The sequence below is a fragment of the Rhamphochromis longiceps genome, linkage group LG20 (genome assembly GCF_057381845.1).
Source record: "Rhamphochromis longiceps isolate RC_006_pf linkage group LG20, R_longiceps_female_GT1.1, whole genome shotgun sequence".
NCBI lineage: Eukaryota > Metazoa > Chordata > Actinopteri > Cichliformes > Cichlidae > Rhamphochromis > Rhamphochromis longiceps.
This window is the reverse complement of record NC_140576.1, coordinates 34685399-34712997: the sequence shown is the minus strand read 5'-3', so window position 1 is coordinate 34712997 and position 27599 is coordinate 34685399. Positions and strand designations below refer to the sequence as shown.

Below are 27599 nucleotides of genomic sequence, written 5' to 3'. Positions count from 1 at the left end.
TAATGTCTCTAAAAAATGCCATTTCTATTGTTATTATTGTTGTTTTGCAGTTGTACATCAAGCCTTTTATGGTCAGTACAGTCACATTATTAACCAACAGTATGTTGTTGTTTACAGCGTGCCTCAAAACGTCATTACGTATTCCCCCAGCTGGACCAATGAGAGCACAGGAGGGCGTAAAGCGGTCTGGCGCCGGGTAAAAGGGATTTGACAGTAGCAGGTTTCTAGCTGATCCTTCAGTCGACTTCCTCAGTGGGGCCGAGACAGAGACGATGGCGGCGGCTGCCTGCAGCCAGCACACCGCTGTCACTACCGCCACCGTTAGTGGCAAAAAACCGCATGCTAACAGAGAACATAGCCGGAGGAACCGTGAGAACTCTCGACGGAGACAAGCGGCTCTTTTGTTTCTCAGTAACATCTCCCTGGACGGCCGGCCAGTCCAGAGTAATTCCGCTGAAAATCAAGGAACCCGGCACCACAAACACAACGACTCGGAGGGAGCAGACTCCAGCTCTGCGGCGGGGGCTGCAGCCGGTTTGTGTCCGGATACCGGCAACAGTAGTAGCTACGGGACATTCTCTAATGTACCAGCTTCCGTAAGCAGCGGGACAGTCACTCATTCCGCGGCACCGAGAACGGGACTCACCACCGTGCCGCCGATTCTCGTCCTGCCGTCGGACACGGACTTCAACGATGTGGGGAGCACCGAGGTGTTGCTGGAGTGTCGCAGAGGCTCGTTTCCTTCCTCCGGGAACAGTAACCTGCTCTCGGCGTCCCCTTCCAACACCAGCCTGCTGCCGTCGCCGGTGGGACCGCGGAAGTCGTCCACTTTGCTGTCGGTTCAAAGCTGTAACTCGGTGTCCTCAGAGCCGCGACAAAGGTGAGATATATACGGCGGCGTTTCTGTTCTCTAATCGGGTGAGCGGTGCCATCTGAGCCTGGCTTTCAAGCTTGAATTTGCATGTTTGTCGTCGGTATTCCCCTTTAAACAACACCTGAAAGTTAACAGGGAGACCAGCTCGGCAGGTAGACTGTAGCCGGAGTAGTTTAGTTTGACTTTGACTCGAAACAGTCTTTCTTGTTCACAAACTGAAGCACCGACATTTCATGCTGAATGTGAGCTGGTGATCCCAGAGTTGATGTGTGAGTTCAGCTACTTTTGCTCCGGTCCACTCACTCCTCAGACATTTAAGGACGTTTTAGGACGTGTCAGCGGTCACGATGCAACAAATTCACGGTTAGTGTTGCTGCCTGGAGGTAACCGTGAACTCAGAGCAAGAGCTTGTGTAGTACAGGACTCATAGCAGTTGAATTTGGGACGCAAACTACTGAAAACCCAATACCACCAGCATTTAATGACATCAGACTCACGCTTGCATTTTTTCATTTAGTGGCGTAATATCCTTTCCTAGAAGAAACAAGACATGTGGTGACAGTGTTGTTTATGTCTTTAACTAGGTTGCATTGCGTGGGAAACGGCTGGCATTTAAAAACGAGCTTTTGTTCTTATTTTGTTTCCTATTTTTGGTTTCTGTCTAATTTAGTTTCAGTTAGTTACCGGAGTAACAGTGTGAGGTTTTGTCTTTTTAACTATTCCAACATAGGTGTAGCAAACTCTTGACTCACTCTCATGCAGACATCCCAGTTAGGGTACCCAAGAGCCTGCAACACAGATAATAAACAAAACAAATTGAAAGTTGATAACCTATAAAATAAAACCTATACCTAAAAAAGACCTATAAACAAAATGTGTTTTAAGAAGCGATTTAAAGAAGGTTCCTGACTTCTTGACCCTTATCTCCCCGGGCAGTTAGTTAAAAGCCAAAGGGTCCTGATGAAAAAAAGCAGGGTCACCTTTAGATTTAAGTCTGGACTTTGGAGCTGTAAGGGTTGCACTGCAGTGTAGCCTGGGCCTAGACCCAGATCTGTGGTTTAAATGGGAAGGGCAAAATCTTAAAATCAATTCTAAAATGTGCAGGAAGCCAAGACTTGAGTGATGTGATGTTTGCTAAAACCAGGAAAAAGCTGCACTGCTGCGTTCTGAACTAATCAAAGTCGTGAGAGTAACCTGTTCAAGGTGTTATAATCATCAGAATCAGAATCAGAATACTTTATTGATCCCTGGGGGAAATTATTTTTTGTTACAGTGCTCCATTATAAACCAACATTAAGACAAGACAGACAATACGCTAACTAAGAATAGTACAATATATACATATATATACATACATACATACATACATAAGTCACTTATAAATAAATATTTGGAAAAGAAACGTGTAGTTGTAGCAGCAAACAGTGTGTTAAGTGGATGCGTTGTACAGGGAGATGGCCACAGGCAGGAATGATTTCCTGTGTCGTTCAGTGGTGCTTTTCGGTAATCTCAGTCTCTCACTGAACGAGCTCCTGTGACTGACCAACATGTCATGGAGTGGGTGGGAGGTGTTATCCAACATTGTCTTTATCTTGGACAGCATCCGCCTCTCCGACACCACCTTGAGGGAGTCCAGCTCCATCCCCACAACATTGCTGGCCTTATGGATCAGTTTATTAAGTCTGTTGGCATCTGCGACCCTCAGCCTGCTCCCCCAGCATGCAACAGCATAGAGGATCGCACTGGCCACCACAGACTCATAGAAAATCCTCAGCATTTTCTGGCAGATGTTGAATCAAACCTCGAGGTCTTAGTGTGAAAGTACTGTTTTTATTCTCAAGATCGTCGTTGTTTATGTGTTGTTCACCAGGTTTATGGGCAGGCTTATCTGTTTTTTTTTTCTCCCTTGAGAAGGTTATGTTTTTGGTAGGGTTTGTGTGTATGTTTTTCAGTCTGTAAACATGGCTCGAAAAGTATTGATTGAATTCTGATAAAACTTTGTAGAGGTGCAGAGTGGGGCCATATCAGCAGTCCTTTAATATTTGTCTTCAAAATCAGCTTAAACTGGCAGAAAATGGACAGGAAGCTTTATAACTTAGAAACTATCATTCTTACACTTGTGGTGTTTATACAGTACTTTCTGAATGTTGAAAATAAAGATTTACAACATCATGTCACATTTGACCTCTGACCTCAACTTCAAGGATAAAATTTCTCTGAAGGTCAAAGTGATGATGATAATGATACTGTAGCTATTTAAAGTGACAATAAGTTTTAAGACTGACAAGAACATGTTGGCACGGGATTTGTTTTGAGTCTAGTTGAATAATTTTATTATGACATTGTTATGTACACTACAGTAACATGTATTTAGATGGTTATAAGCTAACAATTTGAGTACTTGTATAATTAGGGCTGGGTATCGTCACTGATTTCTAGAATCGATTCGATCCACGATTTGATTTGATTCTATTCAAATCGGTAAAATTTTGCCTCAGACAGTCAGAAATATTATAATTCAGATAACGCATCAACATTTCCATATTTTTTGTCTATAAAAAGAAAGCTGACACTTGTGAGACTTTATCCAAGGTGTGAGCATCACAGCAGATGTCTTTGTGTCAAAGTAGCTGAGGATAAAAACAGAAAAACATGAAGGTGATTTTCCTGGCCTGCGATTTTATACAAATATTCTGCAGTAGATCAAAAACGAAAGAAAACCATGAATCACCTCATGAACATTACCTGATGCTGCTGAAGTGAAGCAGAGAAGAGTTACAGAGGTTTTATTAGAGACACAGCTGAGCGTTTTGCATAATTTACATAAGTTTAAATTTGTTCAGTAGCCTATTGAACGGCAGAAATGAGGCTTTCTTGTCGGACGTAGGCAAAGGAAAAAACAGCGTCCGACAGCGCTGTAAACAACGGTAGACTTGCGCGTAATAAGCAAGCGAATAATGCAGAAAACAGATTTTTAGACGGGAAACTGTCCTTGAAGTACACACACACAGAGACAGCGCGCTTTGCATGAAGTGTGATTTTTATCATGCTGGAAGCAAAACAGCAAAAGTCAGAGGGAATTCATATTGGAGAGAAGTAAAACCTGCAGCTTCAGAATCAGCGCAAAAATTACGTAAACACAAGGCACGGACCCGCCGATGGATCAGAATCAGCAAGCTGTCAGCTTTCATCCCCGACCGTGTCCGTGCCGTCGGGTGAGAAAGGCGACATCTCAATGATTTGATGCGTCGGCGGGTCCGCGCTTTGTGTTTACGTCTTTGTGCAGAATCCGTGTTCCTGCTCTCATTTACTGTTTTAGCTGTTTGGTGGTTGTTGAAATTTTGTGAGGTTTAACCTGAGGGCAAAATAAATGTATATTTAAAAATCGATTCAAGATTTTAATGAATCGATATCACGTTATCCAAGCTAGAATCGATTTTAATCAATAATCAAAACCCACCCCTATGTATAATGTATCTGAATAATTATTTTTTGGAAAACAGGCCAAATAAAAATAGCCTAAACTTTGCCCTTATTTTTACTGCACAATAAACTTCTTAAAGTACATTTTAAAAAGAACAGCAAAAACAAAATGAATCTATACAAAGTACAAAACTATGTCCTTAAAATTAAATCGTGTATTAAGAGTGCGTGAATCAAATATGACCTAAGATTGAACCTTGTGGTACACCATAGGTGAACAAACTGTAGAAGATAAATTACTTGCATTGAGAAAGTTTATTTCTCAATAAGTTTATTATTTGGTTTCATTGACATAAAATGAAACCAAATAAGTGCACTTTCCTCATGCATGTTTTAAGTTGATCTACTACTTGAAAAGAATGAAGAGAGTCGTGGTTAGCTTCAAGAGGACCTGCATTGTGTAACGCGCTAAAGCATAATTACCAACAATTTTCTTCATGTGTTGGCAAATTTTACTCTATTAGCAAAGCCTAAAGCTAAAGTAAGGTCCTTTATACACTACCGGTTAGAACACCCCAATTTTCTAGTTATTTATTGCAATTCAAGTCATTCAAGTCCAATGAATACCTTGAAATGGTACAATGATAAGCTGTGAAATGCCAGAGGTTAAAAAAGGTAAGGTTACACAAAACTGAAAAATAATGTACATTTCAGAATTATACACAAAGGCCTTTTTCAGGAACCACAAAATGGGTTTACTTAGTCCCTAAGGACCCCAAAGCCCTTTACACTGCATTCAGTCATTCAGGTAATGGCAAGCTACATTGACAGAGCCGAGGCTGCCGGACACTGGCACCACCAGGCCCCCTGACCACCACCAGTAAGCAAACATGGGGTATCTTGCCCAAGGATATTTGGCATGTAGACTGGAGGAGCCTGGGATCGAACCACCGACCTTCCGGTGAGTAGGTGACCCGCTCTACCACCTGAGCTACAGCCACCCAAAAGATAACCAGGCTAGACCAGAACTACCCCAGGAAGAAGGAGCAATATCTGCCAAAGGTGACACATCAAAGTAGACACATTTGACTACTTTGATGTGTGAAAGCTGTAGAATATATTTTGGTCTATAAATTGATTCAATGAGTTCTTTTTTAACTCCAATTGCTTATTTGTGTTATGCTTTTTTCAGAGTGCAATGACACATTAAACTGCATAATTTTCAATAAAAACTGGAAAAATTGGGGTGTTCCAAAATCTTTGACTGGTAATGTACTCTTTATTTTGTTTTATTAGTTGGGTTTTATTTCTTTTTAGAGTTTTAATTTTAAATGTGTACTTTTTTTATTTTTCACTTGGCTTTTATTTTTCAACCCTGGCTCGTTTTAGTTGACTCTGATGACTGTGGTAGCCAGCTGTAGAAGCCAGCGGCTTTGTAGGCAGGATATGAACCCAGAAACGGTTAAAACCACCAACAGACGTGCCGAAGACGAGCTGCCTTCTGTACCACAGTAACCCCCAGTCGGTTTCAGTGAGGTGTTTACTGCTCTACTTATGTTTCTCTTCCTGAAAGAGGGGGGAATTCAGACATGCCTACAAAAACAGATGGAAATGAGCTGGATAAAAAGAAAGTTGCAGCAGCAATGAAAGTGAGAGATGAATTTCTTAACATAAAGCCTGTGTGTGTTTTTTATTTAGTTATTTAATTTTTTCTTGAGTGACAGGGAGTTTGTGTGTTTATGATGCATTCTCACCTGGCAGCGGTTCATACACGCTGATCCTGCGTGAGTGCTGATGGATGGATCAGCATCGTCATCATGTTGGCAGCGCTTCAGACCCAGAGAATGCCAGCCACGCAGCGATAAACACCGCTTAACCTATTTACACCTAACAACAGGCTGGGAAATTACCAGCAGATAACAGCTCATCAGTCAGACTGCTGCACCAGCCTTCAGCTGCAGCTCCTGTTGTGTGAGGATTTGATTAATTTACTGTGATGATGCACTTACAGTGTTTTATTATTTTTCCCAGCAAGTGGGCTGCCAATAATATTAATGAGTAAAATTTACACACCTAATATTGGTCTGTGATGTCAAGAGTGTGCGATGTGAGGATAAACTTCATTTGATTTGATTTGACCACATTATTATCATTTTTGATGGTCATGAAGTGTGAGGAAGTAAACAAAGGATCAAATAAAACCACGGACAGGAGGATAGAAAGATAGTTTGAAGTGTTTATCAGATATTTTTTTTAATTTATTGTGTGTACAAGTTTCTGTTAAATTAAGTAAATGATTAAAAAATCAGATTTCATCATTACTTTATTATTTATTTTAATCTATTTTTTTTTTTTTGTCAGCAGTGCTGTCTTCGCCTCCTCCTCATGACAGGCAGCTTCACACAGCCCTCCCCTCTCTAGTTAATGTTCACAACACTGAGTAAAACTCCCATTTCAACAATACTGACGTTGGTAAAATATACAATACAATTAAACAGCTGTAAATGGCAATCTGGCCAGCACAGCGTTAACATTAGCTACCCAACAGTAGCGTTAGCCTTTTGTTACCATTAAGGTAGCAGGTCTGAATACGGGACAGGAATGATCAGTTTATAACTTTATATCAGCAGACATAACATTATGCATAAAATTCCCATTTTTGGCATATGTGCCATATGCCATAAATATTGTATTAAGAAACAAGTGATGTTTTCATAATTAGTGCCACAATTCCAATTTTTATTTTATGTCTCATATTTTCAAGCTCTCTTTGAGGCCTTTCAACCTTTGCTTTCGTCTGCAACCTTTAGCTGCATTCGTAGAACAGTGCCCCCTAACAGTGCAACAAAGCACTTAGCTTGTTACTGTAACCATGTCTTTAAATTAGTGCAGTAATCATTTATTAATGCTGAAACACTTTCTACACTCGGGCTGAAGCGCTGCTCACTCGCTCGCTGCAGCAGGAACCCAGTTCCCCATGTAAGTCATTAAACTTTGATCCGATTCCCACCAATAATCCACTCGCTGGTTTAGGAGGGAAACTGTTCTGCAGATTTGGGGCTCAAAGAGCTGCTGAACACATAACAAATGTTGAGTTTCCTGTGTTCATTGGTTGCTGGGCCTGGTTTTAAACACACTGTTCTTCTCACCTAGACTCTTCCTGGTGTGATGAAGTTGGCCATCATCAGACATGACCATCAGTCGCACTCTGTTTAGCCTTGAGGTTCAGTGTGTGTGAAGTGCTGCCAGCCAGCTAGCCAACCACTTCATTTGCCTGCTGAGTGAACAAACTGTGAAACTGACACTCTGTTACAGAGTAAGGACACTTAGCTGTTAGCTAACACACTTTCACTGCTGCTGTTTTGATACACCTTCACTCTGTTCAAGGAGCTTTTTGATATTTGATATCTGGAGGAACTTAAGCATCTTTCTTTCTTTCCGACAGTGGGTTTCCAGTCATGTGTGCATGATATTGAAGACTAGTTTTAACAGGCTTTCATGCATGGTTGGTGGGGCTGTGTATCACTGCTTGCTCATGGTTTGATCCATATCTTTCACACATGATGCATATGCACAGGCCATATTTTCGGCACCTGTTTTGTGTTAACCAGTAAAACGACAGCTTGACCTTCCCACTCAGCTCTCTCTTCACCAAAACACAATGGTAATACATCCACATCTCTGCAGACGCTGCTGCAGTCACTTTTTCCTGTCCTCTGCTTGTGAACGGCGGCCCGGAGATTCTTCGTAAACACACTTTTCTGCTTAAGAGCCATGACCTTAGACTTGGAGGTGCTTATTGTAATGTTTGCAGATCGGCTGGTTACAGCAAAGTGGAGTTATCTGGCAGTGCACTCACTTGCACTTTTGCTTTTCTCAAACTGTCTGCTCCCACAGCTAATTTCATGTGACTGCCTGTCACTGTTGCTTTTCCCTCCGTTTTGCCGGTGTCTCCATTGCAAGTAAGTGGCAAGGTTTGTTATACTCCCACTGTACTTGGTAGTATGCAGTTTATCACGCTGCAGTTGTTATATCAACAGCCGTTTGCCTGTTTTTGGTCAGGAAATGGTGAATAACAAACACAAACAGAACCGATTTATGATGTCTATATATGTAGTGGTTGCTTTGTGATGTGCAATACATGCAATATACTTATTTTTATGTGGAAACTAAGGGTTTCAGGGGGGAAATAAAATACACAGAAAAAAATTAACATTGGGTCAGCAGTGGGCAATATCTTGAGATCATACGACGGCCCTTTAGGGCAGAATTCCACTTCATTGTATCTCAAATCTCTCCAAAAATTGAGTTAAAATGATGTCACACATGGTTAGTTTTGCATTAATAATTACTACTCACACGGCTCCAGTTTTACTCATTTTATCAGGCTTTTACGTTTTTGGCACACTTACTCAGTTGCGGTGCAATAAATCGACACAATTGGAGACGTGCTTTGTGTAAGCCTTTTTAATGCTTGTGGTCTGCTTGTTTCTGGTTCAGCCGGTGTCCCTGTTCTGGTCTGGATGTTTGTATATTCTTCTAATTTCTGGATACAAACCATGTCTTTTCAGCCTAAAGGGCCCGTCTTGCATTGTTTTCACTCTGATTCGATTGTGAAATTTCTGATCAGAAATCAGCACCATGCTGGTTTCTGTTTACGAAATAAATGGCAAAATCAGGATGTGAACTGCATCCAGTGTGTGAACGTATTGTGGTTTTGATCCATGTAATTATGGATCAGATCAGTCAACCCTACTTGATGCTCTCCTCGTGGACTTTCTCTGTTCTTCTAGCTGTAATTTTGCAGTATTATGAAAATGCTGGTTGCTCTTTTATGAGCGTATGACAGATGCATGAATAAATGCATGTACGTGATATTTTGAAATTGGATGCATCCATCATTTGTTGAATAATACTGTTGAATTTACTGCACAACAGAGCACAAAAACAGTTCAGCTGATATCCAGCTTCTTAGTTTTGATTATATTACATAATGACTTTATGTTTGAGCTCAAAAATGAAACAAGATAATTCAGTTCAGAAGGCATAAAAGATTTTTTTCTTTTACAGTTTTATTGCTGCTTTTTTTTTGGAATTTAGGACAGTGTGAAGTTTCAACTGAACTAAACCAAAACATTTATTAGGACACAGTCTGAAAGGGCGTAAAGCATGTAATGACATAATCTAATTCATGATTAAATTTAACCGAGCTTTAATCTAAACCTTAGGTTTTACATTTCTTTATATCGCTCTCCAGCTGTCCTGGAAGAATTTCTCTGTCTGAGGGAGAAAAAAGGAGCAGAGACTTACAGAGCACCGACTGAGCAAAGTCACCGAAGGGTTTTTGTAGGTAATTTAAAGTGAGCGTGTCAGCCTACTCAGAATTTTGTGCTGCTGAGGAGCATTAAAAACGAGGTGATGGTGCTTTTTCGTAGGGTGCTGGAGTATCCTGTCTGTGCGAGTTTGGCTGGGTGTCAGTTATGTTGTGTGGGTGCATGCGTTTGTGTATCTAAAGGCCTGTCACAGTAATTATATTATCAGCACACTGCGTGATATTTGGATATGACCTCAACCATTTTCCCTTTGATAGCAGATCTACATAATAACAAGTGCAAAGACTTTTATGTTCCACCTTTTAACTATTGGCTCATTTTGCATGGAAAGGTGCTTTTGTCACTTCGGGACTGGTTATGATTTTCTTCTGCATTTTTCCACAAGATTCAAAAGTACTCCACCAATTCAGTGTTGTACTTCTACAGCAGACTCATAATTTAAAAAAAAAAAAAAAAAAACAGGATACACCTTACACACTTGTGTCTATTAAGTTGATGTTGCACTGATGAGGAGTTGCTACCAAATCCTTAAACTCAACTGTCAGAATCAGCCTTCGTGTTGTACTTTTCAGCCCTCAGCTGTAATAGTCTGATGATATTGTCTCCACCCCTCCCTGATCTCAAGGTCAAGGTCACAAGGTCTTGTCTTTTTCAGTCTTCTTGTACCTGCTGATCTGGGTTTGCTTTGCAGACAGCCACTAATTAAGTTGAGTCAAGCCGTGTTGACAGTAATCAGCCTGTGTGTGAACTTTGCAGGATTAATCACACCTGTGAGCAGTCTCATCAGTGCACGCTGCTTTTCTAGGTTACTTAACAGGATCTTGGCTGTCCTCAATTCATAGATATGAGAATTTAATAGTGATACTACAATCCAAAGGAAATATGTTGATGTCTGTGTGCCTTATCGCCTCAGCTAAATATAGAGGGGAATACCCTGCATATCTATACGTGCTGTGGGCAAATGTCAATGCTTATATCTGATTGTGACTCCTGCGCTGACTCTGTGTTTAAGTACAGCCACCGTTGACATCATACTTGGTTAGTAAGTCCCATTTTGAAGCTTCAAGCTGAGTTGTTTCCATCCAGCTGTTTGACAGCAGAGCAAGGGCCAGATGTGACTGAGAAGTCCATAAATGCTGCATGTTTGTGGCTTACTGAATTGTCAGTCGCACGCTGAGACACACTCGGCTTCATTCTCCTCCTTTCTGACTTGAATTCAATTAAAGTATTGAAGGACTGTTGTGGTGAAGAGAGAGCTGAGCCGGAAAGCAAAGCTCAGGTTTGAGTTGATCTACATTTTAACCCTCACCTATGGTCGTGAACTCTGGGTCGTGACTGACAGAACAAGGCTGTGGATGCAAGCAGCTGACATGAGTTTCCTCTGTAACGTGGCCTTCGAGAGAAGAACTCAAACATGCGGAGCGAGCTCGGTGGAGGAGATGAAGTTGTTTGGACATCTGATCAAGGAGGCATCCTGATCTATACTAAGCCATTAAAATGCATAATCTTACATTTGCCCTAAATGTCTTTTTCTTTTAGTGCACAGTGTAGGTCTAACATCAAGAAAAAACATGTTTGTGCCAAACGCAGTATTTTTTAGCCTTAGCAAAACACACCTGAGGACTTTTAGTTTTCTTTTTTCCTCCAAGACTGACGCAGCAGATCAGTTTTTGTGCCAGGGGAAACACTAAATCTCTCCTGACCTACCTATTAGGCAGCCACTCAGTCAGGCCTCTTTGGCTGAACTTCCCCTGGAGGTTCAGGTGTTCCCTGAATGACTTCATAGAGTCACTGACATCTAATTCAGACTGACTAAAGAGGGTGGTTCCTTGTTTAAATGGAGATTTTCCACTTGTGACATCAGGCTGAAAAGACTCGCTGAGCTCATTTGCATGGATATGTTTTAGGATCTTTGCATCAGTGTTCATTAAACAGTCTTTTACTGCCAGGAGTTTGTAAGCAGTTACTGGCTGAGAAAACTGGAATAAAGCAGAGGAAGAGCAACTGAAGGTCAACACTAATCTTCTCAGTGGAACCGGATGAAAGAGTGAAGTGGTGTTCACACAAGCGCTGTTTTACAGAAGAAGCTGTGATCTGGGTGTAATTAGCAGGACATTCGTGTTAATTTAATCGCATCCTTTTAAACCAGATCATTACCTTTTACTGGCTGTGAGACACCATCATAGATCCAGCATCACTTTAATGATGTAAAATACCAGGAACAACAGTCCTTCAATGATTAATGTGCATTTTATGACCTCAGAATTGAAAGGAGGCACTTAAATCTCTGAACATCCCAACAGTCGCCAAATAAGTGCGGCTTTAAAATGGACCAATCAAACGTTTCTCTTCTGATACTGGTACAGATTCCTTTGCTTTAGTTTGCTCCCGATACTGAGTAAGAGTTTGATACCAGTGTTGGTGTTCTTGCTTTTATGTGCAAGACATCAAGGTCTTTATTCTACTTTTCATTTGTCTCATGAGAACATTTGAATGCTGCCATTTATGGGTACCCACTCAAGGAAGTGGGTTGGATGAGGCACAGACAAAGAGGAGATAACGTTAATGTTACCCTGACTACAATAAAAGCTGCCTAGCATGTGTTTGGCCACACATTATGAAAATGAGAAAGCGGGGGTGAGGCATTTAGTCATGTCAGCTCACTTGTCCAAACTTTGCGGTTAAACCTACTCTAAACAAACAAACAGCAGATAAGACACACCTCCAAACTGTTGAGTCTTTGCTATTAGCTTCCTCCAGGCTGCTGCTGCTGAAGCGTGGTGTAGTAAAGACAGAAAAATATAACATTTAATTGAATCCATCAGCCCATTATCGTTATCCAAACAGGCTTTTTGGGTCACGATTGGACTGATATCCAAATATATTGGACAGTTACACCCTTATTTAATTCTTTACAGCTTTTAAATGGCCATAAAAGGCACAGTCACAGCAGTCGTTTCAACATTAGGAAAAAGCTATGATGTGGGTCGAATGGAAGATAACTATCATTTTCTTTAGGAGTTGATTGTTTTGAGTTTCTTTTTCTTCACTTTATCTTCCTGTTTTTGGTTTTGTTTTTTTTCTCATCATACTATATTTTTTTGTGGTTGTTTGTATGTTGCCAGACATACGTGGTGTCATGTTGCAATTCCTGTTTCGTGATGCCTGTATGTGGCTCTTAACACGTAGTTATTGCATGTTAGTGTGGTGAAAGCAGTAAGGTTTAAAGACTCTTCATGTAATAAATTAGCTGGAAATGATTCAGACTAATAGAGTTTGTTTACTGTTATTTTTTTTTAGTCAAGTCAAGTGTCTTTGTCGTTCCAAACGTGCACTGATACACTACACAGTGAAGCGAGACAACGTTTCTCCAAGACCGTGGTGCTACATATGACATATGGCAGACAATCTACACAGGACTACATAAAGTGCAATGTGCAAAAACCAAAGCAAAGACAGTGCAACAGCAGACAGAACAGAACGATGCAGGCACAGCAGTGCAATAGAAATGTGCAAAAGACTGAGCATTTTTATTCACCTCCTTCAAGGAAAACTGAGATGAACTAAGTGTGGTTTCAGAGAAAATCTCCTTATCAACAAAACTGAACACTTTTCATGCTAAAATAACTTTAAACTACCCAAAAGTAGCTGTTCTTGCTTCGGCCTCTACTACAGTACCTGTCTGCTTACTGTGAAGGAGATATGTTTTGTACCGTAAAAGCAAAATCTGTGTGGAATATCAGTCAGCACTCAGGCAACTGATATGTTGGATATTTTCCCTGCCTCTCGCTCTCTGTCTGCACACACCAAAAGTGTTGCAGAATTTGTTGTCTGAAGGAGTAAACTTATCAGATTCAACTGGAAAACTGATTAGTACAGACTTTGACACACACACACACACACACACACACACACACACACACACACACACACACACACACACACACACACACACACACACTGTGAGAACAAACAAGGGGACCTGGAATCTGACTGACATCATCTGTGTGTCTTACAGTGTTTGTGTTTGTCTAAACATGCACACCTGTCCAATGAAACCAAATGAAACCCCACTCCCATCCACATCCTTAGCACAGGTGACGCACAAACACACTTTCTCGCTTCACATCAGCCTGACTGTTCAGATGATTCTGGTACAAACTCTGAAGTCACAGATCAGAAATTTTAGAAATACTTCAGAGGAAAAACGATCCAGAGCGACATTCCCATTGTTGGATGGTAGGAACTAGGCTAGGCGAGGCTAGTGGTACTGACTAGTTAGCTTTCTAGAGGAAGCATTTTGAATTAGCTCTTTGTGTGGGTGACTTCTCTTGTAGAAGAATGAGGAAGACCTCCTTTATGTCTCTTATTTACCACACTCACCAATCAGTAGCTGCATAAATTGCTTACTTTGACATTGAAATATGCTCCCTTGGCATCTGGGTTCTTATTTTTTTTACACTCTCTGCACCATAAAAATATAACCATGTACTCTTAGTTGTATCAGCCTACCATGACTCACTCATGCTACTTCAGAGTACTTTAAATCTTTTCTTAACAAAGTGATATGTTACACATGACTTGTTACTTTGTGTTTTGCAGAGAATGTAAAAGTGAAATCTCACACATGCCCACATGTGGGACAAATTCTTCTGCTAATAAAGATGCTCATCAGTGCATTCCTCCCACAAACCCACCGAGTCTTATCAGTCACATCCAGTTTGCAGAACTTTGTTCTCTAGAAACAGTTTAGGCTTCTCAGTAGGCTGATGAAGGGTCATTTCCTCTCACATGCTTCTGCTTTACTGTTTACTTTGTGCGGTTAAAGCCTTGTTAGTAGTGTCAGAGTATCTAAAACAAAAAACCCCCAAAACAACCTCAGCTTAGTTTTGTCTCTGAAAGTGGACCTCTGATACTTATTTTTCTATTTTCTCATTCAGTTATTTTTGTTTCTGTGATTGTTCTGAATGTTTGTACTAAACATAGCCAAATAGTTAGGTCAGTGTATATGTAAGAAACCTGTCAGCCAACATGTCTGGCTTCAGACTGACTTAGTTTATTTTGTTTTGTAGCTGCCTGTGTAAGGATTGGGTGATTTGCTTCTTAGTTTAATAATAACGATAATAATAACAACAACAGCGATGACAAGGACGACAATAACAACAACAACAACAATAATAATTGTTTTTGTTGTGCTCGTCACGGGTCACCTCTCACTCACAGCAGTTTTTCACAGGGAAAAATGTGCGGTGCAACAAGGTTACAGAGACGAGATAAATGAGCATTTCCGCAGATACGATCGTGCTTGGATTTAAAAATCAATCCAGCAGTCAGAAATGCCCTCCGCCTGTTTTCTCTCGTTTGGTGATGATTATTATGGCTCCTTGTAGCTGCTACACAAACACACATGCATGAACTTACATGTATAAACTCGCCTGTGCGTGCTCAGAGACATCTGTGCTGCATGTGTCAGTCATATTTGGATATGACTGACACTGACTGGGGGTATTGGTTAAAAATCACAGCGAGTTATTCCCATAACCTTTTACCATTATTGATCCCTGACATGAGCATCACAACCCGGGTCTGGTCTGGACACAGACATACTGCACAGGGAGAAACGTAACCACACATTTGTTAAACACTTTAACGAAAAACAGCTTTGATTTTGAAAGATTTGTAAGAAGCAAGAGGACAGGAAACATTTTTCTAGGAATCCAAAAGATAACCAAGAAATATTACGTTTTGGGTTTTTTGAGAAAAAAAAGAGGAGTGAGAGAAGAATGATAAGAAATAATGGAAGTTTTTGTTTTTTGGACCCAGGGGATCAGGCTGAAGGCGAAGCAGAAGGCGTTTGTTAATCCGGTGACGTAAGATGCGCAGCAGGCCTGCTGGGTAGACTTGTGTGTGTGTGTGTGTGTGTGTGTGTGTGTGTGTGTGTGTGTGTTGCTCAGTCAGACGTCCATGCAGTGTAATCCGTGTGGTGTCCGCTGTCTGTCAGTCACTGTCAGAAGTGTGGACACTGTCCTTATACACTGCTGTGTGTGTCTGTTTGTGTGTAGGATGGAGATTTAAGAACAACATTTAATCTATGGTTTGTGTTTTTATTAGTTTCTATGTTTGCTCAGGATTTAGCATTTAAGTAATTGTGTGTGTGTGTGTGTGTGTGTGTGTGTGTGTGTGTGTGTGTGTGTGTGTGTGTGTGTGTGTGTGTGTGTGTGTGTGTGTGTGTGTGTGTGAGAGAGAGACAGAGAGAGGGAGGGACACTTTAAGGCATTCACACACGCTCATGCAGACAAGTAAAGACAAAGTGATGGTATGAGAGCAGAGTGTTTAGAATTTCACTTGCCATTTAGTTCCTTTTTTTTTACATGACTGTTCTTATTTTAGTCTGTAGTTCCTGCCTTATTCAAACCAGTTACACTGATGTGCAGCAAAGCAAATCTTTGAACGCCACCAGTGAACCTATGAAGGTAATGATGCCAATAATTAATGATGATTTTAAAAATCATTATTAATGACTGAGACAGGTATTATTTTTTATTATTATTATTATTATAATTATCATTATTATGATTAATGACTGTTGCCTCATAGCACGTAGGTCCTAAGTTCACTTCCACCATCAGGCCAGGGTCTTTCTGTGTGGACTTCACATGTTCTTCCCGTGTTTGCGTGGGTTGTCTCTGGGTACTCCAACTTCCTCCCACAGGGTCAGGCTGATTAATGATTCTAAATTGCCCATAGGTGTGAATGTTAGTGCGAGTGGTTGCGAATGTTAGCCCTGCGGCAGACCTGTCTGGGGTGTACCCTGCCTCTCGCCCTATGACAGCTGGGATAGACTCCAGCCCCCCACCCCCACCTGCGACCCTCAATTGGATAAGCGGAAGAGAATGGATGGAATTAGAGTGACAGGTGCAGGTTTCCTAAACCTAACTATGTTAACTGACCCAACTCTCAGTGAGGTCAATCATGACATCCTTCTCTGGTTTGTGTATTTTTTAATTGTGTTGATTTAGCAGTAGATGTGCAGACATGCAAACAGATGGTTCAGAGTAATGAGCTGCTTGTGGTTTGGTTCTTTCTGGCTGATATGAGATGACTTTAACAAGGTCAGTATTGCTGCGTCCATATTTAAAATAAGACTTAAAAAATATGTTTTTTCCAACATGAAACTATGAACAAAAATCATCTGTGCAGAGCGAGACATACAGGAGAAATAATAATAATAATAATAATAATAATGGATTGGATTTATATAGCGCTTTTCAAGGCACCCAAAGCGCTTTACAATGCCACTATTCATTCACTCACTGGTGGAGGCAAGCTACGGTTGTAGCCACAGCTGCCCTGGGGCAGACTGACAGAAGCGAGGCTGCCATATCACGCCATCGGCCCCTCTGGCCAACACCAGTAGGCAAGTAGGGTAAAGTGTCTTGCCCAAGGACACAACGACAAGGACAGAGAGCCCGGGGATCGAACCGGCGACCTTCCGGTTACAGATACGCTTCCCAACTCCCTGAGCCACGGTCGCCCTGAAATGGACGATAATAGGCCTTACAGGTTTCATATAATAGTTGATGTAGGTACTTATTATCCTTTTTAACAACTTGTTTTTCTCATGAGAGGAATTATGACTTTGTCCAAAACCAAATGTTCAGATGTTGGCTGCACCTAATTAGATTTGTAATTTTAATTATGATTTTAGCTCCCAACATGAACAACTTCTCCACTCCTGAGTTGATACTTGGGTTTGGGTATCTGCTGATACTAATTAGTGGTCTGACACCAGTGTGGAGTTATTATCATGTTTCTTCATTTTTACTTAGAGACTAGGAGTCTCATGTCATATAAAATGAACCAATGAACCAAAATCGATGGATAATCCTGATAAATAATCATTAAACCTCAATCCAGTTGATTGTGATTTGTTGTTGTTGATTTTTGCACATGATCTTGCAGCTCTATCTCAGATGAGAATGATAGGGCATTAACATTTAATCTTTTTAGAAAATTATCACCATAATTATTGAAAATAATTGTGATTATGCTTTTTTTCCCATAACCAAATGGCCTGCTTCCTAATGAATTGGCTTCATTAAAAGTGGATTATTAGCCCTGATTGCATGTACTGATGTGGCAAACCAGCAGTGTGTCAGTTAGTGCACAGGTCATTTTTCAGTTTTCATCCAGCCTCGGTTTATCACCAAAGAACACCAATTAATTGTGTCCTGGTGTTTGAGTGTATGAAGTTACTCTTAAATGTCCTGTGATGAACTGAAGTGTAATATTAGAATGAAAGCAGATATTTTTGGACCAACATAAAGGACTGAGAGAGATGAAGGCAACGAAAAGTAGTGAGGAGTTAAAAGTAGCTCTGGCGCAGAGGAGAAGATTATAGCTGTTTTTCAGACTTCATGGATAACGTGACATCTCCTTTGTTGTGCTGTGACTGACTTTTCAATGGATCTGTCTGGTCTCAATAGCTCTCATCGCACAGCGAGAGAAAGAGGTGAAAGCATGTGGAAAAGAGTGTCGGTGCTCAGTTTAACTTCAACTGCATGTTAGTCAGTGTTTTTGTCCAGGCACTTAAATGAAGAGGCCTCCAAATAGCTCCATAACTAAATGATTATGACAGTATCTTGTCTGAGATATGTTGGTGTCTGTATCCTAAATGTTAGGAAGTGTTTGTTTTTTTTATGATAACTTGAGTGTAAGTGTAACCATCAGTCTATGACAGGAGCTTCTACAGGATCTGTGATAATGGCAGTCTAAGTGAGAAAGAAATTATAGTGAAACCGGCCACCTTCAGAAAACAGCCTGTCACCACATGGCCTATACTTAAATGCAAAGACCAAAATATGACCTGACTAAAATATGACAGTAAGTTAAAAATACACATTCCCATTTCACAAGTAATAATAGTAATAATAATAAAAGCTTCTTTTGTGTGACAGGGTGTGTGAGAAGGGGATGCAGTGACTGTATGTGACTAAGCTGGGAGAAAATAAAGCGAGTGACTGAAGACGAGAAAACACGTTTCAGTGAGGTAGACAAATGGATGTGGAGATCAGGCCAATAAAGTGCAGTGTAAAAATATCCAATAATCATATCCAGCTGGCTTGTACCAGTTTATTTTAGGCTAAAACAACTCGAGCTATTATTAGTGTGACTCTGGTGATCATGACTCAAACTAAACAAAGTGACTCCGACCCAGACAAATTCATCACTGCGGTTCCTAAAAACAGGAGCAGAACCGAACCTGCTCGCTGCTCACTCGCTGTTTCCTGAAGGTCGCTTTATTTCTAAAAAATGCACTTAAACACTATTCATTCAAATCCTAATGGGTCGACCTAAATATTATTAACTTGAATCATCACTTGGGTTTCACTTAGTTCAATGGTTTTGTTTGTAAAATCATAGTTTTTCATTAATGTACTCTGCAGCAGCAAAGTGTTTGGTTTGGCTTAGTGTGAGTATAGAGAACAACCTGGGAACTCAAATGTTCAAACCCCCAATAAAATGACCCCAAATCACCTTTCTTACAGCTGCAGTGAGTAGCTATGGCTCAGGTCATCTTCTAATTCAGGCCAGTATCAGAAAAAATTGTAATAATTGTAATAATCACCAAAGTCACAAATTGTCATGTTTTTCTGTGATATCAGCACAACTTTGAAACCAATATAGTTAGTGTCTGTTGTACTTATGAGCCTTAAAAAATGGCAGCTGCTGTATTAACTGAAGCCAATCGGTGTGAATGTCTAAATCTAATTAATAACGTTAACTGGAACCGTGATATGTGGTGAAAAACCATCAACCCCCAACCTTGAAATGCAGACTGTTTTTGGCTTTTCAAAATAAGAAAATGTTCATTTTGTGCACGTGGACATGAATCAGTACTGCTCATGTGGGACAGATAAAGAGTCACGTTCAGTGACATGAAATTTGGAGTGGGAAATTTGTATCGAGGAACACGAAAAGAAGCTCAAATTAATTTCCAAAACCACAAATCAATACATAGAGACTGTGACTGTTTCACAAACTGCCATTTGAGTGTGCTGACTGCCCCCTCCAAAGATACGTATGTCCTTGAAATCAAAATTTCAAAAGTCTATCAAACAAAGCCTTGTGTGAATGCATAAATATGTCTCGTTAGGGTAGAATAACCATTAAAACCAGTCCATTTCCGACTTTCAAGTAAATCACAGCAGGATGCACCCACAGTAGATCATTTCACACAGCAATTGTGACATAGTAATAATATGAGTCAGTACAAACAATAATCTACAACACAACCTACATCATTATATCTGTATCACTGAAGGAGAAAAAAATACCACTTAAAAGTAGGAAGATATGTTTATTATTATTCTACTTATTCTGCAGAATAGTGTCACTGTACCTATCATTCTTCAGTTAAAACTGCGGCCTCCATTAATGTCGTATTATCAGTTGTAAAAGTTCTGGTATATCAAGTTGGCAAAGAAATCGATGTAAAGCAGGGGTGTCACAAATAAGGCCCGGGGGCCAGAATCAGCCCAATCTGGCCCACTGGATGTCTTTGGAAAATGTGATTGTGGTGGTAATAACTTTTGGACTTTTAATTGTATTTTCATAAAGTTAACATCTTGTCCTACTTTGCCAGAGTCATTCATACTAAATTAATTAACAAAAACGTAGCAGTTTGTGCAACGAGTTCCCAGAACACTTTCTGTAGGGTTGTGCATTCATTTCTTATGATTTAAGTGCAGAGAACTGTGCCGACTGACTTCTTTTGCTACAGCAGCATTTCTTTATCATGTAGAAAAACTGAGACATGAAATTGCTCTTCTTCTTATAGTGAGATACAGCTTTAATATGCAGTCAAACTTCTTTACACTGAGGGAAAATGGATTTTCACCAGTTCAGACCACTGAAAATCAAAGTGTGGTAAAATTAGTTTTGACATTCCTGATTTGTATTTGAATATAAACGCAAGACGACATTAGAGTTTGCTTTTGGCTAAACATCCTCTGTAAGAAGGAAGTTATGAAAAACAAAATCAGCGGTAAACAAGATAATAGCACCTCGCGTGGTTGTACCCTCAGTATGTCTTTATCTGATCACCAACAATCATCTTCCTTAGTAGCAGCAAGGGAGTTATCACTGGATCTTTCCGTTCCCACAGAATGGGAATTTTCCACAGCATCCCAGACAGATGAGGCTGGCTGGTTCTCATGAAAATGGGCTGCTGGTCAGAGCGTTGTAATCACGAGCCCGCTGATCCACAGCTCAGACACTGGGACAGATTTAGACTGGGAGAGTGGTGGCGTCAGCTATCTCTCTCTTTGCAGATATTGTTGATGTTTATTCCTACAGCGTTTCCTCACTCAACCCTCCAAGCTGAGAAAATAATTTCAAGATAACTGACAGGGCTGTTTATCATGACAGTGCAAAAAAGCCATTCTGTTAAATGTCAGTCACACTCCAGCTGAGGAATTTTATGATAATTGTGTTTGGGTGTCTGATTGTGGTCTCTCCAAACAGGTTGTTAAAGCCAAATTGTTATTTGTAGCTGCCACTCATGAGATGAGTTACTGTCATTACTGCAGCTGCATATTATTCACCCACGTTCGTAAGAAGGGCTGGGCGACAAACCTCAAATCTTTTTTTGTCAGTGTCATAAAGTCAAAGTCTGAGTACCAAAGGTAGCACGGACTTTCTTTACTTGTTCTTGCTAATTTAACTTAACATATTGGAACATATTCTGTATGACTTTCATCTGTAGATGATGTTGGAAGAAAAAGGTCCAGGTAAGTTGGCCTTTCTCACATGTACCAGGAGATTATCCATATTGGATATGTCCCAATAACTGAAAATGCTCTGTGTGGGTTTAAGGATGGGTAATATAAAGAAAATTTGCAGTAATGATATTAATAATGATATTTCTGACCATATAGAAAAAAAATACAGTTTTATTAGCGCTTTCAGGCAGTAGCATTTATAAGGTATACGTGTAAATAAAGGGTGTTCTTCATCCTTTCCCAATGAGCTGCTGTGATTGTGTTCATTCATTACAGCACAAGTCAAATGTGACTACAAAAGTAGCCTAGGTAGAGTTATCCCTGAAATGAATAAGTGAAAGTATAAAATAACTGCTTAACACTTTAGTTTAATGTTAACTAAAGTGTTTAACATTGTAACTCTTCAGGACATGTACAGTATTTTCTATTTAGAAAAGTTGTTTACTACCCCCTTTAAAGTGCGTCGTTTTGACTAGTGTCGTCGATACTTTTGTATGAAATTTCATGTATCATGTAAAAATGTATATTTTTTAAAATTTTTTTATTTACACTTGTTTGGGATGGATTGGAACGTAAAAGCTCTTCTTCTGTCTGAAGGACTAAAAGTAAACCTCATTTTATCCAGAATCCCGGATCTTGTCTGAGTATTTGATTGGTTTTCATTCCATCTTTGATAACTTTGTCATCTTTCTTTGTTTTACTTTTGGTTCCAAACATCAACTTGTCCCCATGACAACCACGGGCAATCCAAGTGGAGTAGTGTCCTGCTCAAAGGCACTTAAGTAGAGCAAGTGTTTGCTCTTGTAAAAGCAGATATGTCTTTATTTGTCTTTATCTTAAACACTGAGCGCCATCATCTTCGTCATATCCCTTACCATTAACTTCATCCAGTGGGCTCTTTCCCTTCCCACACAATGGAAACAATCCACAACATTCCAGTATGCCGCTCACTGATGGTTCCCTTGGAAATGGAATGCTGAGAAGATTCCATCACGTGAGTTTGGCTACCAAAGATAGAATGTTTGGGATTGATAACAAATGAGGCGTGACAGCTTAGAGGGCTTTCGTGGCTTTTTTAATTTTAAATCTATATTTATATCCACAGGAGGAAAATGATCCATGAGGCTAAATGAAATTGTGAACTTCTGTACTGTGCAGCTAGTGACGTGATGTGATTGAGGTTGGCGGTGCCGAGTTCAAGTTCAGTCTGCACGTTGAAGTAGCATGGAAGAGACTGAGCTCAGTGGATCTGACATAGAACTAACTAATTAATTAATGAGCCAATGAAGTTAAAGAAAAGAAGGATGCTTATTATTAAAACTCTCTTGCAGATGTGACCAAAGTATTGTAAACGAGTCCCGCATGGTTCTGAAATGGCACCAGGCAGGCAGTCAAAAACGATTCATGGGAAAAGAGCGAAACATTTAATAGATTTTCAGGGACATAAAAATGTAATGAATCACGGCACCGCTGCACCATCATAATATCATTTTAATTAAGTGTTTGACCAATAAATGTGGCCAGAAATTATTTAGGAGGTGATACGTTGCTGTTTGAATCAATTTAAATTCCTTTGTCAATATGTGAATTGTGTGTTTGGTCGGGTATTTGTTGACCAGCAGAAGGCAACAATCCTCTTAAAGCCTCACATTCAGATGTCACAACCCAGATGTTATAACTGCATAACACACATGTACACAAACACACACATGCACACACACACAGCAGCTCTCATCTCCCAGTCATGTATTACTGAGTCAGACAGTGAGCAGCAGCGATAACAGTGATTTAGACTCCATGTGGTGTGGGATCAGCAAGCCGACCATAAAAAAACAGTAGCAGATGCTGTGTGTGTGTGTGTGTGTGTGTGAATTCATAGTTGTGTAAGCGTTATGTTTCCCAGCAGACAGCCATCTCTCTATGGGCTTGCAGATCAAATCTCCATTGGCTCCTGTGAGAGTGTTTATAAAATGTTCTGCTTAAAAATATGTTATATTGTCCTTCACGCAAATGTTAGGGACTGTATTGAATGATGGCTGTAATATTGTAGGAAGAGATTGGATATGTTTTTTCTGCATGTGTTTATAACATGTTTTCTTCAGACTTTTTGTAATGTTGTTTCTCAAAATAAAAATGATTGATGTATGAAACAAAAGCCATTTATAAAATGCAGAGTAAGGTTGGTTTCTGTTTCCTACCAATGACTCCTGATTATAGTCATGCACACTGTTACGTGGGGGAGAAACCATATAAAATCACCTGTTTAGGAAAGTCGCTAACCGACTATTGTCAAAACTGACGAACGATAGGAAGTACGGAGTCACATCATGATATGAATTGTTTTTATAAACCAGCTTGGGTTGCAAATAAAAACTGAATGCAATGGTTTGCATATTTTATAAATATCATCTTTATTTAAAGTACAACACAGTATGTATAAAATATTTAAAGTGAGAAACGGTGCCATTTTAGAATAATATGTGCTAATATTTGCTCTTTAACATGAGGAGACCAGTTGCTAAAATTTGGCTGCTCGGCCATCCTGGGTCTCCTTTGCTATATATTTAATTTCATGGTGCTTCACATGTTTTCAGTTGGTAAAAGGTCTGGACCACAGACAGGCCAGTGCAGTATCCTAACTCCTCTTACTGCAAGAAGCTTCAAATCCACCATGTGGCGAGGCCTTTCTGTGTGGAGTTTGCATGATCTTCCCATGTTTGCGTGGGTTCTCTCTCTCTGGGTCCACACCCACAATCCAAAGACGTGCACTTAGTGGCATTCATTTCATTGGCAATTCTGTGTGTGTGAATGGTTGTCTGTCTGTGTTGTCCCTGCCTCATGCTTTATTGTAGCTGGGCCACTGACCCTGGATTGTTTTAGCAGAAGAGAATGGATGGATGGATGGATGGATGGATGGACTACAGACAAGCCAGTTCAGCACCCAGACTCTTCTGTAAAGCTATGCTTTTTAAAAATTATACAATTCCTTCCTTGAAAAGAAGTCATCTGGACGAGTGCATGTGTTGCTCTGAAATCTGTAAATACCTTTCAGCATTGATGGTGCCTTTCCAGATGTGTAAGCTGTCTATTCTAATGCACTAATACAATCTTTTCTTCTTCCAAAGATGTGATATTTAACCTGCATTTTGTGGATGGGACACAGTGATTTCTGAAAGTGCTCCCGAGCTCAGCGAGGCGTGCACAGGCGTGACAGAATCACGAGAGCCCAAAAGTCACAGGCATCCAATGTTGATTTTATTGGCTTTGTTTTTTGCGCACAGAGATTTCTCCAGATTCCTGGAAGTTTTTGGAAAACATTATGCACTGAAGATGCAATGTTTTATTTTATAGAACATTATTCTGAAACAATATGTAGGCATATTTTTTCCAGTTTGGTAAACTTCTGCCCGTTTTAACTTCTGAGAAACATGTAGATGTTCAAACATTATTAGTTGATCCTCCACCTGTTTAATTTTACTAGCACTTACTGTGGTAAGTATTTATTATATTTGATATTATCTATTGTGAATGAGTGGAGGATTTTGGACACAGCAGTAGTTTTAAATTCTCAAGAACACAGAAGCTAAATCAGCAAAATATAACAAGAAAAAAACAACAAACTCCCCCCGAAGAAAAGAACAGAAACCAACTCGAGAGGCAGATGTATTTATCCAGTTGCATAATCCTGTATTTATGATCTAGTGTAGAGTTATAGGAGAAATATTCATCACCAACCAATAATAGCAAGAGCATTATAAATGTGAGTTTCTATTTGTGGCCAGTTTATTGGCTTAGTTCAAAGCATTGTGTAACCTGATCTGACTGCAGCACTGCATGCTGGTCCTCTGAGTATAAATGAAATATGGGACTTTTCCTTGTTTTTTCTTACATGTAAGATGAGGAGCAACCCTCGCTGAGGAAGTTTCTGTAGGTGTTTGCAGAAATGTATGTGCATGATTGTGGCGACTGTGCTGCATCGTGACATGATGTTCATCATGAGACGATGTAAATGACCGCGGTGCAGTAACATGCAGTTTCAGCTTGTGTAGGTGCCGTACGTGTGTGAGACTAATGCTGATGTCAGTAACGTTATGTAACTGCTGTGATGTCACGGCGCTGAGCTTCTTGGCCCGCTTTCATGTCGAGATCTGTTGTTTTAATCCATGAGGGTCGGCACAGTGATACAACCTGGCTCAGAACTTGACCTTCACCAGGCAGACACACAAACTCGGGATGTGTTTAGAACTCAGAGATGTGAACTGTAAGAAGAATTTATTTATTTTAGTGATCCCTAAACTTGTGCTGTATATTTATTCTGAATGTTTTAATTTGTTGTAAAGATGGAAAAATATGTGTTTTGCTCAAGAAGCTTTGGTAACGTTCCGTCTTGAGGCATTTTTAGGCTTAATTCTGTGACTCTGTGAGAGTGTGTGTGCGTGTCTTTTAAGTGGAAACTGTGTCTACTGGCAACCTCTTTCTTGTTTACAGATTTGAGAGCAAATGCCCTTATTAATATTCATGTTTTTTTTCTGTCTCGCTCTCTCTCTGCAGAACTCGTAACCTCTCCGGTGGTTCTCCCAGACCTCGACACACCAAGAAGATTCACTTCATCAAAAATATGAAACAGTACGACACAAGAGGCAGCAGGTGAGCCACACAGACTCCCACAATTCTGTACCATCAGATTTAACAATGAGCAGTAATACAAACTACTTACTTTAATACTCAGAATCTGCAATACACAGGTACATACCAGGACCCTGAAGGTTCATATCTATATCAAATATTATGATGTCATTATGTTGCCTAGCAATCACCGAGCAAAGAGCTGAAATAATCTGGTTTTAGCATATAAGCATCTATAACACCTAATAAAAGTATCCCGTCATTTTAATTTAATCACAGTGGCATCTCATTTTTATCTACAAAGGTTTAATTATACAGGACATGGTATGATGCCATAAGTTCCCTAGCAACCACCTAGCAACAGGATAAAATAACCTTTTCGAGGAATATAAACATCTACTACCCCCTTTAAAAATAAATAAATAAAGTTTCTCAGTGTGATCATGTTTTGTCACCAGCAGCACAAACATGCTGAACACTACTGTAGCATAAATATGTATCATTCTGTTATAGCTCTATTGTTAAATATAAGTCTTCAGAGTGCAATTATTTTTCTTGTGAGGTCTGTATAAAGTGCTGGTGACTTTTATATCCCATTTTTGTATACATTTTATATTTGGTGTCTTTTAATTTAGCTTTTTGAATTATCAAATCACAAAAGGATGAAAAGTAAAAACAAACAATACTGAAAAACTGAATCTTTGGTCTTGAACTCTGAAAAACAACAAATCTTCGAAATGTTTTGCCCACGTTTGGCTCCACAGTGAGTCTGAAGTTGTTCCCTTAACTATATTTGAGTTTGAAGGTAAAAAACACGTCATTCAGCTGCTTCAGCCAAGGTGTAGACTGTATTTAGAGGCATGTTGATCCCTAATGTCCCCCAGCATGTGGAACAAGGTCGATACAGCAGGTTGAGGCCTGTGGAGGTCTGTGAAAGCTTTATGTAGAGGTGCGCTATCAGTAGAGGCTACAATGGCAAATGCTCTGGCTCTTTTTCAAACCGTTCCTCCTACATTGACTGCTCAGGAATCACAATGAAAACTGTGTGGTACGTTTTGTAACGCAAAACTCGAGGACTGGCTGAGGCTTTTCTGCTTCTTTCTCATTGGGGCAGTCCTTTGTGACAGTGTACAGAGGTCACAACACTGATCTTTCCGTTATTGTTAAGTCTCTGTCAGAACTAAGCCCTACATACGCTGCTGACTTGCAGAAGTGTGTCGCCTTTACAGCAGGAGAGGAACCAGAGAAGCCTGGGCAGTCTCATTCTGTTCTGCTTAACTCTTCTATTGTATTGTATTCGTGTCCTTCCTTGTGGAGTGTATAAATACAACTCTGGGTCAAAAGGGCCCACAGGGCTGCTCATCACATAATAACAGACTGACTGAGGGGTAATTGTTTTAAAATAGATCCAGTAAAGAGCACCAGTGCTGTTTGAAATTCAGCTAAGTCACCATGTTGTCACAGAGAAGAGGAAATGTTAGAGCTGTCTTCCCTCAGAATGGGCTGTTGTGTCCCATGATCCTTGTTTGGGTCATCCTGGGAGACTTTAAATGGTTCACC

The 27599-nt window shown here is 40.1% G+C and overlaps 1 protein-coding gene across 1 annotated transcript in view; it reads left to right on the top strand.

Moving 5' to 3' along the window:
* The first annotated feature begins 212 nt into the window (after positions 1-212).
* The window catches only part of cables2b (Cdk5 and Abl enzyme substrate 2b), a 46413-nt gene continuing 19026 nt past the window's right edge, over positions 213-27599 (top strand). Inside the window, exons 1-2 of the mRNA XM_085393205.1 lie at positions 213-880; positions 25965-26060. Coding sequence (XP_085249331.1) covers positions 273-880; positions 25965-26060 — 704 coding nt within the window. The 5' untranslated portion in view covers positions 213-272. The remainder of the gene's footprint in view (positions 881-25964; positions 26061-27599) is intronic.